Source organism: Podarcis raffonei, chromosome 2, assembly GCF_027172205.1.
Source record: "Podarcis raffonei isolate rPodRaf1 chromosome 2, rPodRaf1.pri, whole genome shotgun sequence".
Classification (NCBI taxonomy): Eukaryota; Metazoa; Chordata; class Lepidosauria; order Squamata; family Lacertidae; genus Podarcis; species Podarcis raffonei.
Window position 1 is genome coordinate 125,031,138 of NC_070603.1, and position 11,900 is coordinate 125,043,037.

At 49.4% G+C, this 11,900-nt stretch overlaps 1 protein-coding gene across 1 annotated transcript; it reads left to right on the forward strand.

Annotated features, from left to right (window-relative positions):
• Positions 1-1,566: 1,566 nt before the first annotated feature.
• On the forward strand, positions 1,567-11,664 carry LOC128409374 (zinc finger protein 773-like). Its single transcript, XM_053379786.1, has 6 exons — positions 1,567-1,621; positions 4,171-4,784; positions 5,982-6,111; positions 7,661-7,746; positions 8,972-9,098; positions 10,607-11,664. Exons 2-6 carry the CDS (start codon positions 4,368-4,370, stop codon positions 11,545-11,547), a joined length of 1,701 nt encoding a protein of 566 aa, XP_053235761.1. The 5' UTR covers positions 1,567-1,621; positions 4,171-4,367; the 3' UTR covers positions 11,548-11,664.
• Positions 11,665-11,900: the final 236 nt, after the last annotated feature.

An 11,900-nucleotide genomic window follows, 5' to 3' on the forward strand; every position in this document is an offset into this window, starting at 1 on the left:
TCCCACCTGCCACAAGGTGGAACAAGATGGAAGCCCCAAACAAAAGAGAACCCAAACTTTTATTAGCTGCTAATCCCCATGTTACACCCCCCCCCAAACTACATCACTCATACATCACGAAAAGGGAGGGCTGGTGGCCGTAATCTGAGCATCCTGGACCCTGCCCCATGGTTCTCCTTGCCCTCCACCAAACACCTATCAAGTGTAACAAAAAAGATATTTACATTTCCCTGTTTCCCAGCTAAGTTAATCACACCCTTCATCTGGGTTTGTTATTTCTGGAATGGCTACCTGTCTGGCACTCAGGTATCAGGATGCCAGGAATTATCCCTCAGGCAGAGGGGCTGCTGAGGAGCTGAGCTCACCTGTCTATATGAATTTCTGAAGTTTTCCAGTGAGCCAGTACATAGATACATTGATCAGTGAATTCTTACACTTGGTATCGTGCAGCAGAGGCCCTTTGAATAGATAGGAAGAAACTGTGATGAAGTGTTTTGTGGCGACAAATCATAAAAGTCACAAAAGTGATTGCGCTGGTTTTGGTAGTGGGCTGCACGTGCATGATATCTGCTGGAGGGGCAACCCCACCAACCTATACATAAATTCCTGCAACACAAGAAACTGGATTCCTTTCCCAGCTCACTTCAGGAGGCTCAGCCTCTGGGGGCTTCATGTCACGGGGCTGCTCTTTTTTGGAAAAAGAGCCCCAAGTGCGTTTCTGCAGCCGCGGTGGACCCCTTAGCGTGGGGGGTGGGGTGGGGGGTGGCAGCAGGCAGAGGGAGTGGAGTTGAAGCCTTAGTTTACAGGGGATTCATTTGCCCGCTTGCCCCAGGACCGAGGAGAGAACAAAAGCACCAGGGAAGCAACTTCTTCTTCGGAGAAAAGAGTTTTATTGAGATCTGCGCAGAGGCAGCCAGTGGAATACTTTCCAAAGACTGGCGGCGCCAATACACGTAAACAAGCATTCTTATACCTGAGAGCATACACTCATCTCCCCAATCCCCCCAATCAGCTGGCAATGTTATAACTTATTACCTTATATGCCATATGGCTATATGGCTAGCTAAGCCCCCCTCCCTTTCTTCTCTTGAGTTACTGAAGCAAGAAGCATGAAACAAGAAGCAGCTTCTGGCTTGCAGAACTGAAGCAATTGCGGTTTTTGCTAGCTGCTTTACCACAAATGCAGAAGTTAGTTTGGGTGCAGATAATATTGAGTTTAACCCTTCCTTCTCCCTTCAGAGTGGGTGGGCTTCTGTATGCAAGACCCTGGAGAGAAGGAGGGCCCCTCTGCCGCGTCCCCAGCTGCAAAGGCCTCTTGCGGATTCTCTCCGGGCTTTTGCAAAGGGATACCGGGAGTGGGTGGGGGGCGATGGGGAGGGAGGCCCTCTCTGTGTGGGTCCGCGGCGAGGAAGGGGTTAAAGCGAGCGAGGCTGGGTTCCTGGAGAGGCGTGCAAGGAGGAGGAGGGGAGGGGGCACGGGAGGGAAGGAGGGGGCGGGTGGCTGCGCGGCGCACAGAGCACCCAACGAGCCTGGGGTTTTTCTCCCCTCCTCCCACCGGGACCCCCCAACCACCCACTCAGGTTGGATCTTCCTCCCAGCTGGGGGTGGGAGCGGGGAGCAGGTGAGTGGCAAATTCATTTGGGGGCGGGCTGCAAAGGTGGGGGTAGGGAGAAGAGGGGAAAGGCTCAGCAGCGGGTGGAGACAAAAGGAGGGAGGGGTACCAGGCGCTTAGCTGGGGAGAAAGGGTGGGGGAGCTCTTCTCCCCGCCCCCCCGTCCCACTCCAGTTATTCCCTTCCTCTGGCCAGCCCTCTCCCACCTCCTCTGCCGGCTGCCAGCGTCAGAACAAAAGATTTGCACTGGAACCAGTATCAAACCAGTTTGCATTAGGAGGAGAGAAATAGGTGTTGGGGGAGCGCACCGGTTGGGGCTGGGGCTCAAGGGCAGGGAGGGGCAAGGGCAGAACCTCTCGCTGTGGGGTTGGCAAGCAGAAAGCTGGTTTTAGCCTCCTTTGTTGCTGACTGGTCTTGATTTTTTACAGTTTGTTTTTTCTCTCTCCAAAGAGAGGCCTCCCGTCCCAAGTTTTAAACCTCTCAACTGCCCCTTGGGGTAGGTTGGAGTGTGGGATGGTGCCAGATTCATGACTGAGCGGGTTCTGGGATTTGTAGTTCGGTGAGGGGGTAAACTATAGTCCCCATGATTCTTGGGGGAGGGGAGCCAAGTGGTACCTGGATGGCTTTGAAAGAGGATTACTGTAGACAGATTCAAAGTGGAGAGGGCTACCTATTGTTGTTGTTGTTTAGTCGTGTCCGACTCTTCGTGACCCCCTGAACCAGAGCACGCCAGGCACTCCTGTCTTCCACTGCCTCCCGCAGTTTGGTCAAACTCATGCTGGTAGCTTCGAGAACACTGTCCAACCATCTTGTCCTCTGTCGTCCCCTTCTCCTTGTGCCCTCCATCTTTCCCAACATCAGGGTCTTTCCCAGGGAGCCTTCTCTTCTCCTGAGGTGGCCAAAGTATTGGAGCCTCAGCTTCAGGATCTGTCCTTCCAGTGAGCACTCAGGGCTGATTTCCTTAAGAATGGATGCGATTGATCTTCTTGCAGTCCATGGGACTCTCAAGTGTCTCCTCCAGCACCAGAATTCAAAAGCATCAATTCTTCGGCGATCAGCCTTCTTGATGGTCCAGCTCTTACTTCCATACATCACTAACTGGGAATACCATGGCTTTAACTATATGGACCTTTGTTGGCAAGCTGCTGTCTCTGCTTTTTAATATGCTGTCTAGGTTTGCCATCGCCTTTCTCCCAAGGAGCAGGCGTCTTTTAATTTCGTGACTGCTGTCACCATCTGCAGTGATCATGGAGCCCAAGGAAGTAAAATCTCTCACTGCCTCCATTTCTTCCCCTTCTATTTGCCAGGAGGTGACGGGACCAGTGGCCATGATCTCCCTTCACAATTGGAAGCAGCAGTTCTTCCGAATGCCAGTTGCTGGAAAGCATTGTGTTCAGATGCTGCTTGCAGGTTTCTATCAGGCATTTGGTTGGCCCCTATGAGAAAAGAACACTGGACTTTACAGGCCATTGGCCTGACCCAGCAGGCTCTTCTTATCCTCTTAACCCTGGTCTCCCACCTCCACACCCAACATGCCAAGCACTGCACCACACTGCCTCTGCTACTTCTAGTCCCTTAAATCCATAGAATCATAGATTGGTAGAGTTAGCCCAACCTCCTGCCATGCAGGAATCTCAGCTAAAGCATCCATGACAGATGGCCACCCAACCTCTGCTTAAAAACCTCCAGTGAAGGAGAGTCCACAGCTTTCCCAGGGAGACTGTCCCACCAGAGCACGAGAAAATAAGCTTGCTCCATCCTCCATGCATCAGCCCTTGAGATATTTGAAGATGACTATCATATCTCCTCTCAGTCTCCCCTTATCCTGACTAAACTTGCCCAGCTCCCTCAATCGTTCCTCATAAGGCCTGGTTTCCAGACCCTTGATCATCATGGTCGCGCCCCTCTGCACACGTTCCTGCTTGTCAACATCCTTTTTAAATTATGCTGCCCGGAACTGTACATAGTACTCCAGGTGTCGTCTGACGAAGACAGAATAGAGTGGTACTATGACTTCCCTTGATCTGGACACTAGACTTCTGTTGATATCCTTGAATAGCATTAAATCCCCGCCCCCAGCTGCATCACACTGTTGACTCATGTTAAGATTACGGTCCACTAAGACCCCTAGATCCTTTTGACATGTATTACTAGTAAGCCAGGTGTCCCCAATCTCATATTTGTGCAGCTGTTATTCTTGCCCAAGTGTAAGAACCTTGAATCCCGATTCCGCCTTCTTCAGTGATAGCTACCTCTCCCAATGTGATGACATCTGCAAATTTGATTAACTTCCCCTCAAATTCCTTTGCCCAAGTCATTTATAAAGATGTTGAGCAACAACGGGCCCAGGACAGAACCCTGCGGCGCCCCAGTTGTCACTTTCCCCCAGGATGACAAGGAACCACCAGTGAGTATTCTTTGGGTTCAGTCAGTCAACCAGCTACAAATCCACCTAACAGTTACCTTATCCAGCCTACGTTTTACCAACTTCTCTGCAAGAATATCGGGGGGGACGGGACTTTGTCTTGGCTGCTTATAAGTCTCTGCCGTCTTTTACAGGTTCCAGCCAGGATCACCATTCGCTCCTAGCAAAGCATCTTTCCCTTAGGCGTGTGCAAGAGGGGGGGCTTGCAGACTTTGCCGAACATCGACACCCTCCCCTCCAACGCCAGTCAAATTCCGGCAGCCTTTGGTTTGGGAACAGAATTCTCCACAGAGCAAGGCAATCCTTGGATTCCTTCAGGGAACTTTGGGAGATGGAAAAGCCAGACTCAGCGGCTCCCTGGGGAGGAAAGGACCCCGACGTCACCCAGACTGGGAGCACTGGGGAGGTCTGGGAAAGGAACGTGCAGCAGATCCTGGGCGAGGGCAATGCCAGCTCAGACGTCCAGCGCCAACACTTCCGGGCGTTTTGCTACCAGGATGCCGAGGGCCCCCGCGAGGTCTGCAGCCGCCTCCACCACCTCTACCGCCAGTGGCTGAAGCCGGAAAAGCTCACCAAGGCCCAGATGCTGGACCTGGTGGTTCTGGAGCAGTTCCTGACTATCCTCCCCCCGGAGATGGAGAGCTGGGTCAGGGAGTGCGGAGCGGAGACCAGCTCCCAGGCAGTGGCCCTGGCCGAAGGCTTCCTCCTGAGCCAGACGGAAGAGAAGAGGCAGGAAGAAAAGGAGCAGGTGAGAGCACTTTCTTTAAATCATGGGAGTTGGGAAGGAGCCAGAGTCCAACCCCCTGGAATTCCTCCCCCTGCCCGCCCCATTAATTTGTTATAATAAAAGAAAGCAAAGTTTAATAACAGAGCCCCAATAAAATAAAATAAAGCAAAAGCAGAAGGGGTATCTAAAACTAACGAGACAGGAGCAAAATTCAATCAATTAGTAGCACAAATGGATTTACCTTATCCTGCATGTTACTGCTCCAGTACTTTTATATTAGAAGACTCAATTTCTCAATAAAGACATTATATTGTTTTCTGTCCTTTCTGGTTTTTGCCGCATACGTTAGCTTAACCATGCTCACTGTGTTCCTGATTTTCATTATCCATTCTGTCATGGACGGTCTTCTCATTCACCTACCCCACCCAGATTTGACAAAAATAATAATTCTAGAAGCAGTTAAGAGGTGTTGCATTCATTCCCTGTTATCTATTGGTTGTTTGTTTAATATGTCTGAATAGCAAAAACTGGGGGATCCATGGGTAAAAATATAGCAAGCTATTACTTGAGTTTCCTTCGCCGTATCTTCCTAGAATTTTCTGATTTTGGGGACATGCCCAGAGTATGCGCCATATCCTAGCTTTTGTGGCTTTACACCTCCACAAGCAACATTGGTTATTCTGTATATCCAGGTAAGATGTGGTGGTGTTAGGTATAATAAAAATACATACATACACACATACATGCATGCATGCATACATAAAACCGACTGGGTTTCCCCAGCCACTCTGGGCAGCTCCCAACAGAATATTTAAAACATGATAAAACATCAAACATTAAAAACTTCCCTAAACAAGGTTGCCTCCAGATGTCTTGTAAAAGTCAGATAGTTGTTTATTTCCTTGACATCTGATGGGAGGGCGTTCCACAGGGCCACTACCGAGAAGGCCCTCTGCCTGATATCCTGTAATTTTGCTTCTCGCAGCGAGGGAACCGCCAGAAGGCCCTCGGAGCTGGACCTCAGTGTCCGGGCTTAACGACACTGTTACAGTGGAACAGAAGCTTGTAAAATATTTCTTTTAGAATCACATTACCTATTTGCTGAGGAACTGTATGCCAAAACCGATTCCAACAGTTGGATGGAAGTTCCCATCCAAATCCCTCTTCCTAATCCCTTTTCTCCATTCCCCACTTGAGAATCCCCACATTTTGTTTCAGGTTCAAGGTACGAGAAAAGGGGCTCCTTCTTCCCCCAAAGTAGATAAGGTCCCGCCAGCCAGCAGGAGGAGGCAGCTGTTCCGAGGAGCCATTCCGGGGGGCGTTGGAGGGGATGCTTCTACCTTGCTGGGTAAGGAGGAATTGGGAGCACATTTTGGCTTGATCTTGGTCTCTCGAGGGGGTTGCCTAGATTCTGGACGTTGCTTTTTATTTTTTTTCCCTTTTTTTTAAATAAATGTTTATTGGAATTTTACAAAACATAGAAATCAAACAAACACATATATCAAAACAGAAAACACCAAATACACACTTAATAAAGAAAAGAAAAAGAAAAAGAATCCACTTTTAAGTTTCAAGGTTCTATATCCCTCTTTTCCTGACCTCCTCACATCTCCCTTTTTTGTATTCCTCTTTATTCCGTCAAATTCAGCAAATTCTAACCCTCTTTCAAACCTCATTTATAATTGTATATTCCCACTTATTATGTCTCTAATTTCCCTTATCTTGGTCCTTTACTCCACCCTATATACTTTGACATAATATTATTCTAATCATACCCCCCTTCTCTTTTTTGAAATTCTTTTTTCATACCTCTTTTAACCATATCCCAAATGCCATGTTACCTTCACATCCCACATCCTTTTAGCATTCAAACATTTTACAATATTTCTGTAGATAATCCTTGAACTTTTTCCAATCCTCTTCCATCAACTCTTCTCCCAGGTCTCGGATTCTGCCGGTCATTTCTGCCATCTCCATATAGTCGATCACTTGCATCTGCCATTCTTCCACGGTGGGCAAATCTTGTGTCTTCCAATATTTAGCGAGAAGTATTCTTGCTGCTGTTGTTGCGTACCTGGGCGTTGCTTTTTAGGACATAAGAAGAGTTACTGCCTCGCAGCCAGACCTACTTTGCAGGGTTGTTGTGAAGATAAAATGGGAAGGTGGGGATGTAAGAATAGCCTTGCCCACATAATGAACCATCCTTTTCTCACGGTGCCCCTCCCATGCCCCAATGGGAAACTTGCATACTTTTAAGTTTCCCTTCCATCAGTGGTGAAAGGGTGGGGAGGTGGGAATTTTGCCCTCATCTCTAGCCCTTTTAAAAACTGGGGTGAGGGGTGGGAATCCAAGTTTTTTGTTTTTTTTTGTATAATTGTATTATTATTATTATTATTATTATTATTATTAATTGAATTTATATACTGCCCTATACCCGGGAGTCTCAGAGCGGTTCACAGAATAAAATCAAGATATAAAACCACAAAGTACCTAATAAAAATAAAAACAACCACCCAATAGCCCCACCCACCACAAAAACACAAACATTTTAAAAGGACATAGGATGTAAATTGGATCAACCAAAGGCCTGGTTTAAAAGGAACGTTTTTGCCTGGCGCCTAAAGGCGTATAATGAAGGCGCCAGGCGAACTTCCCTGGGGAGAGCATTCCATAGACGGGGAGCCACTGTAGAGAAGGCCCGTTCTTATGTTGCCACCCTCCAGACCTCTCAAGGAGGGGGCACACTTTAACTTTTCACTGTCAGAGAAAAAAGTGTGGCTTATATTTGGGCCAATGTGGTAATTAAGCCCCAGGCAGTTCAGGACTGAGAAACAACTGAGGTGGCGGGTGCAGCATCTCGCCTCCTTTCCATTTCCTTCCTTTCTCTTCCTTCACAGATAGCCAAGCTCCTCTGGCGGATGGTCTCAGCCCTTCCTTAATGTGTGACGGAGCGGAAATGGTTGCTGCGCAGTTGCCCGGACAGGTAGGAGCGGAAGAACTGGGGAACTGAGGAAGGAGGGTCAACTTGGGTGCCTCCATCACCTGTACACGTCTGTGGGCCTGAAAGGATGTGTCTCTTAACCCCAGTCAAAGGATGTTCCAAAGCTGAGAAGGATCTGAGCGTCCCTGAGCGAACTCTGGATCTTGCAGGGAGAGCCTCTGTCCCTTTCAAAGGTTTATCATAGAATTGTGGAGTTGTGGAGTTGGAAGGGAACCAAAGGGTCATCTAGTCCAGTCCCCTGTAACATCATCATCACCATCACCACCACCATCATCAGCATCATATATTATTATTTATAGCCTGCCCATCTGGCTGGGTTTCCCCAGCCAGTGTGGTGTTGTGGTTAAGAGCAGTGGACTCGTAATCTAGTGAACCGGGTTCGATTCCCTGCTCCTCCACACGCAGCTGCTGGGTGACCTTGGGCTAGTCACACTTCTCTGAAGTCTTTCAGCCTCACTCACCTCACAGGTTGTTTGTTGTGGGGGAGGAAGGGAAAGGAGATTGTTAGCAGCTTTCAGACTCCTTAGGGTAGTGATAAAGCGGGATATCAAATCCAAACTCTTCTTCTTGTTCTCCCAACAGAATATTAAAATCACAATAAAATATCAAACATTAAAAACTTCCCTAAACAGCCTTCAAATGTCTTCTGATAGTTAGATAGTTCTTTATTTTCTTGACAGCTGATGGGAGGGCATTCCACAGGGCCAACGCCACTACTCAGGAGGCCCTCTGCCTGGTTCTCTGTAACCTCACTTCTCGCAGGGAGGGAATCACCAGAAGGCCCTTGGAGCTGGACCTCAGTGTCCTTGCTGAACGATGGGGGTGGAGATGCTTCTTTGGTTATACTGGGCTGAGGCTGTTTAGGGCTTTAAAGGTCAGCACCAATACGTTGAATTGTGCTCGGAAACGTACTGGGAGCCAATGTAGGTCTTCCAAGACCAGTGTTTTGTGGTCTCTGTGGCCACTCCAGTCACCAGTCTAGCCGCCACATTCTGGATCATTTGTAATTTCCGGCTCACCTTCAAAGGTAGCCCCATGTAGAGCGCATTGCGGTAGCCCAAGCGGGAGATAACTAGAGCATTCACCACTCTGACGAGACAGTCTGCGGGCAGGTAGGGTCTCAGCCTGCGTATGTAGGGCTCACAGCTCTCTCTTTTTAATTGTTCCATTAGCTGTGATGAGCATTTTCTTTTCCTCTTCTTTCCAGGGCCCGGTGACCTTTGAGGAGGTGGCTGTGTACTTCACAGAGGAGGAGTGGGCTCTGCTGCATCCAGACCAAAGATCTCTGCAGTGGGAGGTCATGGTGGAGAATTATGGGAACTTGGTCTCTCTGGGTAAGGCTCACCTTTTCCCCTGTTAACAGAAGCTATGCAGTGATGGGTCACAGAGGTCAGTCTGTCCTGGTCAAGAAACGGCTGTAGCTGTCCCATCCGCTGAAGCTGGTGCAAGGCACTCTTAGCCACTGGGTCTCGGGTGATGAGTGGGGGTACAATGCCATCCAAAAACAGGCAATGGACCAGTTATCCAGACTTAAGAATGTAAGAAGAGCCCGCTGGATCAGGCTGGAAGCCCGTGGAATCCAGTGCCCTGTTCTCGCGGTGGCCAACCAGATGCTTATTATGGGAAACTTGCAAGCAGGACATGAACACAAGGGCAACTCTTCCGTCCTGTGGTTTTCAGTAACTGGTACTCAGAAGCATTGCTGCCTCTGATGGGAGCCAGAACATATCCATCATGGCTAGTAGCCATTGATAGCTGGAGCTCTCCTCCATGGCATTGTCCAATCCTCTTTCTAAGCCATCTAGGTTGGAGGCCATCACTGTCTCCTGTGTGGGGTTAGGCCCATAGTTATGAACCAACCTGGACCCTGCGATCATCATCCTCTGGAGGCACTTATTCAGGTACCATCTCTTTCTTACCAACGCAAGAAAAGGGTTGGGATGGAGGGTTGCCTGGAGGGTGGCAAAATGAGAACGGGGCCTTTTCTGCAGTGGCTCCCTATTGCGGAATGCTCTCCTCAGGGAGGCTTGCCTGGCACCTTCATTACATGTCTTTAGGCGCCAGGCAAAAAGCATTTCTCTCCAATCAGGTGTTTGGCTGATTAACATGCTATGACTTTTAAAATGTGTTTGTAGGAGGGGAGCTCTTCGTTTTGTTTTTGTTTCCTTATGTACTCATTGTTCTCATTTTGTATTTTTCTGTTGTGAACCACCCTGGTATCTTCCGATAAAGAGCGGTATGCAGTTTTAATTTGCCCACAGTGTTGTAAGAATGGAAGAAAAGCTTTTCTCTGCCCATTTCCTCCATATCTGCTTCTCCCATATCGCCTCTTACTCATCTTCTCTCTAAACTAAAAAGTCCCACGTGCTGTAACATTCCCTTAAAGGGAAGTCGCTGCATCCCCTTGCCCTTTTCTGAAACTTTTCCAGCTCTACAATATCCTTTTTGAGGTGTGGCAACCGGAACTGTACTCAATACTCCAAATGTAGTCGCATCACAGTTTTAAATAAAAAAGTTATGATACAACTGGGATATACAGTGGTACCTTGGTTCTCAAATTTAATCCGTTCCGGGAGTCCGTTCGACTCCTGGAATGGTTTGAAAACCAAGGTGTGGCTTCTGATTGGCTGCAGGAGCTTCCTGCACTCAATCGGAAGCCATGGAAGCTGTGTCGGACGTTCGGCTTCCAAAGAACGTTCGCAAACACTCACTTCTGGGTTTGCGACAGTCGGGAGCCGATTTGTTTGACAACTAAGCCATTCGACTACCAAGGTACCACTGTAGAAGTGAGTTGGGCTTTTGCTTGGTGGCGTGAGGTTCATTTTCCTCTTTCTCCCTTCAGGTGAAGCGATGGAGAGCGGGATCATTGCCAAACAGCAGAGAAGTGACTTGGAGCCGCGAGAACCGGTTTGCAAGGCGGAGGGTGTCTTGCTTGAAGGAGCCAACTTCCACAAAGCCCCGACGCAAGAAAAATGTTGGGATGGAAACGAAATGCAGGCGCTCCCTCCCTTGTGCGTGGAAAGCATGGTGAGCAAGCTCAGCATCCGAAGGCATCAGAGGATCAACAAGCGGGAGACCCTTCTGGAATGCTCCGAGTGCGGAAAGGTCTTCAACCGGCGCTACAGCCTCACCAGACACCAGAGAGTCCACACGGGCGAGAAGTGGTGGATCTGCTCGGTTTGCGGGAAGAGCTTCAGCCAGAGGTACCACCTCACTCGGCACCAGCGAGTCCACACAGGGGAGGAGTGGTGGATCTGCACGGTGTGCGGGAAGAGCTTCCGGTGCAGCAACAGCCGCCTGAGGCACCAAAGGATCCACACGGGCGAAAAGCCGTTCGAGTGCTCCGAGTGCGGGAGGCGCTTCAGCGAGAGCTCCACGCTGTACAAGCACCAGAGGGTCCACACCGGGGAGAAGCCGTACAAATGCCTGGACTGCGGGAAGAGCTTCCGCCAGAAGATCAACCTCACCCGCCACCGGACGGTCCACACGGGGGAGAGGCCGTACCCGTGCGCCGAGTGCGGGAAGAGCTTCAGTCAGAGGGTGAGTCTGACTCTGCACCGCACCATCCACACCGGGGAGAAGCCCTACAAGTGCTCGGAGTGCGGGAAGGGCTTCAGCCAGCGGATCAACCTCACCTCGCACCAGAGGACCCACACGGGGGAAAAACCGTACCAGTGCTCCGAGTGCGGGAAAAGCTTCAGCCGAAGCAACAGCCTCGCTTATCACTTGAAGCACCACATAAATGTTCAGTGCGTTGAACTTGTGCCGGAAGAGAAACCATAGATCAGTGGTAATTTTTTAAAACGAGGGAAACTCTGGGGAATTTTTAGAAATGCTCAGAACTTGAGATGGTGCATTGGTCCTGCCTTTTAAATGACTTGTGTCTCTGGTGGTCATAGACTCACAGAGTTGGAAGGGTGACCCAAAGGTCATCTAGTCCAACCCCCTGCCGTGCAGGAATCACAGCAAAAGGACCCCTGACAGGTGGTGTCCCAGACTCCTTTGAAAAACCTCCAGTGAAGGTCTTTCCCACCTTTTTCCCACCTTCCAAGAAGAAATGTATGAATACAGTGGTACCACGGGTTACATACGCTTCAGGTTACAGGCGCTTCAGGTTACAGACTCCGCTAACCCAG

Excerpts from the sequence above, each read along its gene's own strand:
- LOC128409374 (XM_053379786.1), top strand. The coding sequence starts at position 4,368 with ATGGAAAAGCCAGACTCAGCGGCTCCCTGGGGAGGAAAGGACCCCGAC. Across the intron at positions 4,785-5,981 it reads GGCAGGAAGAAAAGGAGCAG|GTTCAAGGTACGAGAAAAGG; the intron begins GTGAGAGCACTT and ends ATTTTGTTTCAG. Across the intron at positions 9,099-10,606 it reads TGGGAACTTGGTCTCTCTGG|GTGAAGCGATGGAGAGCGGG; the intron begins GTAAGGCTCACC and ends TTCTCCCTTCAG.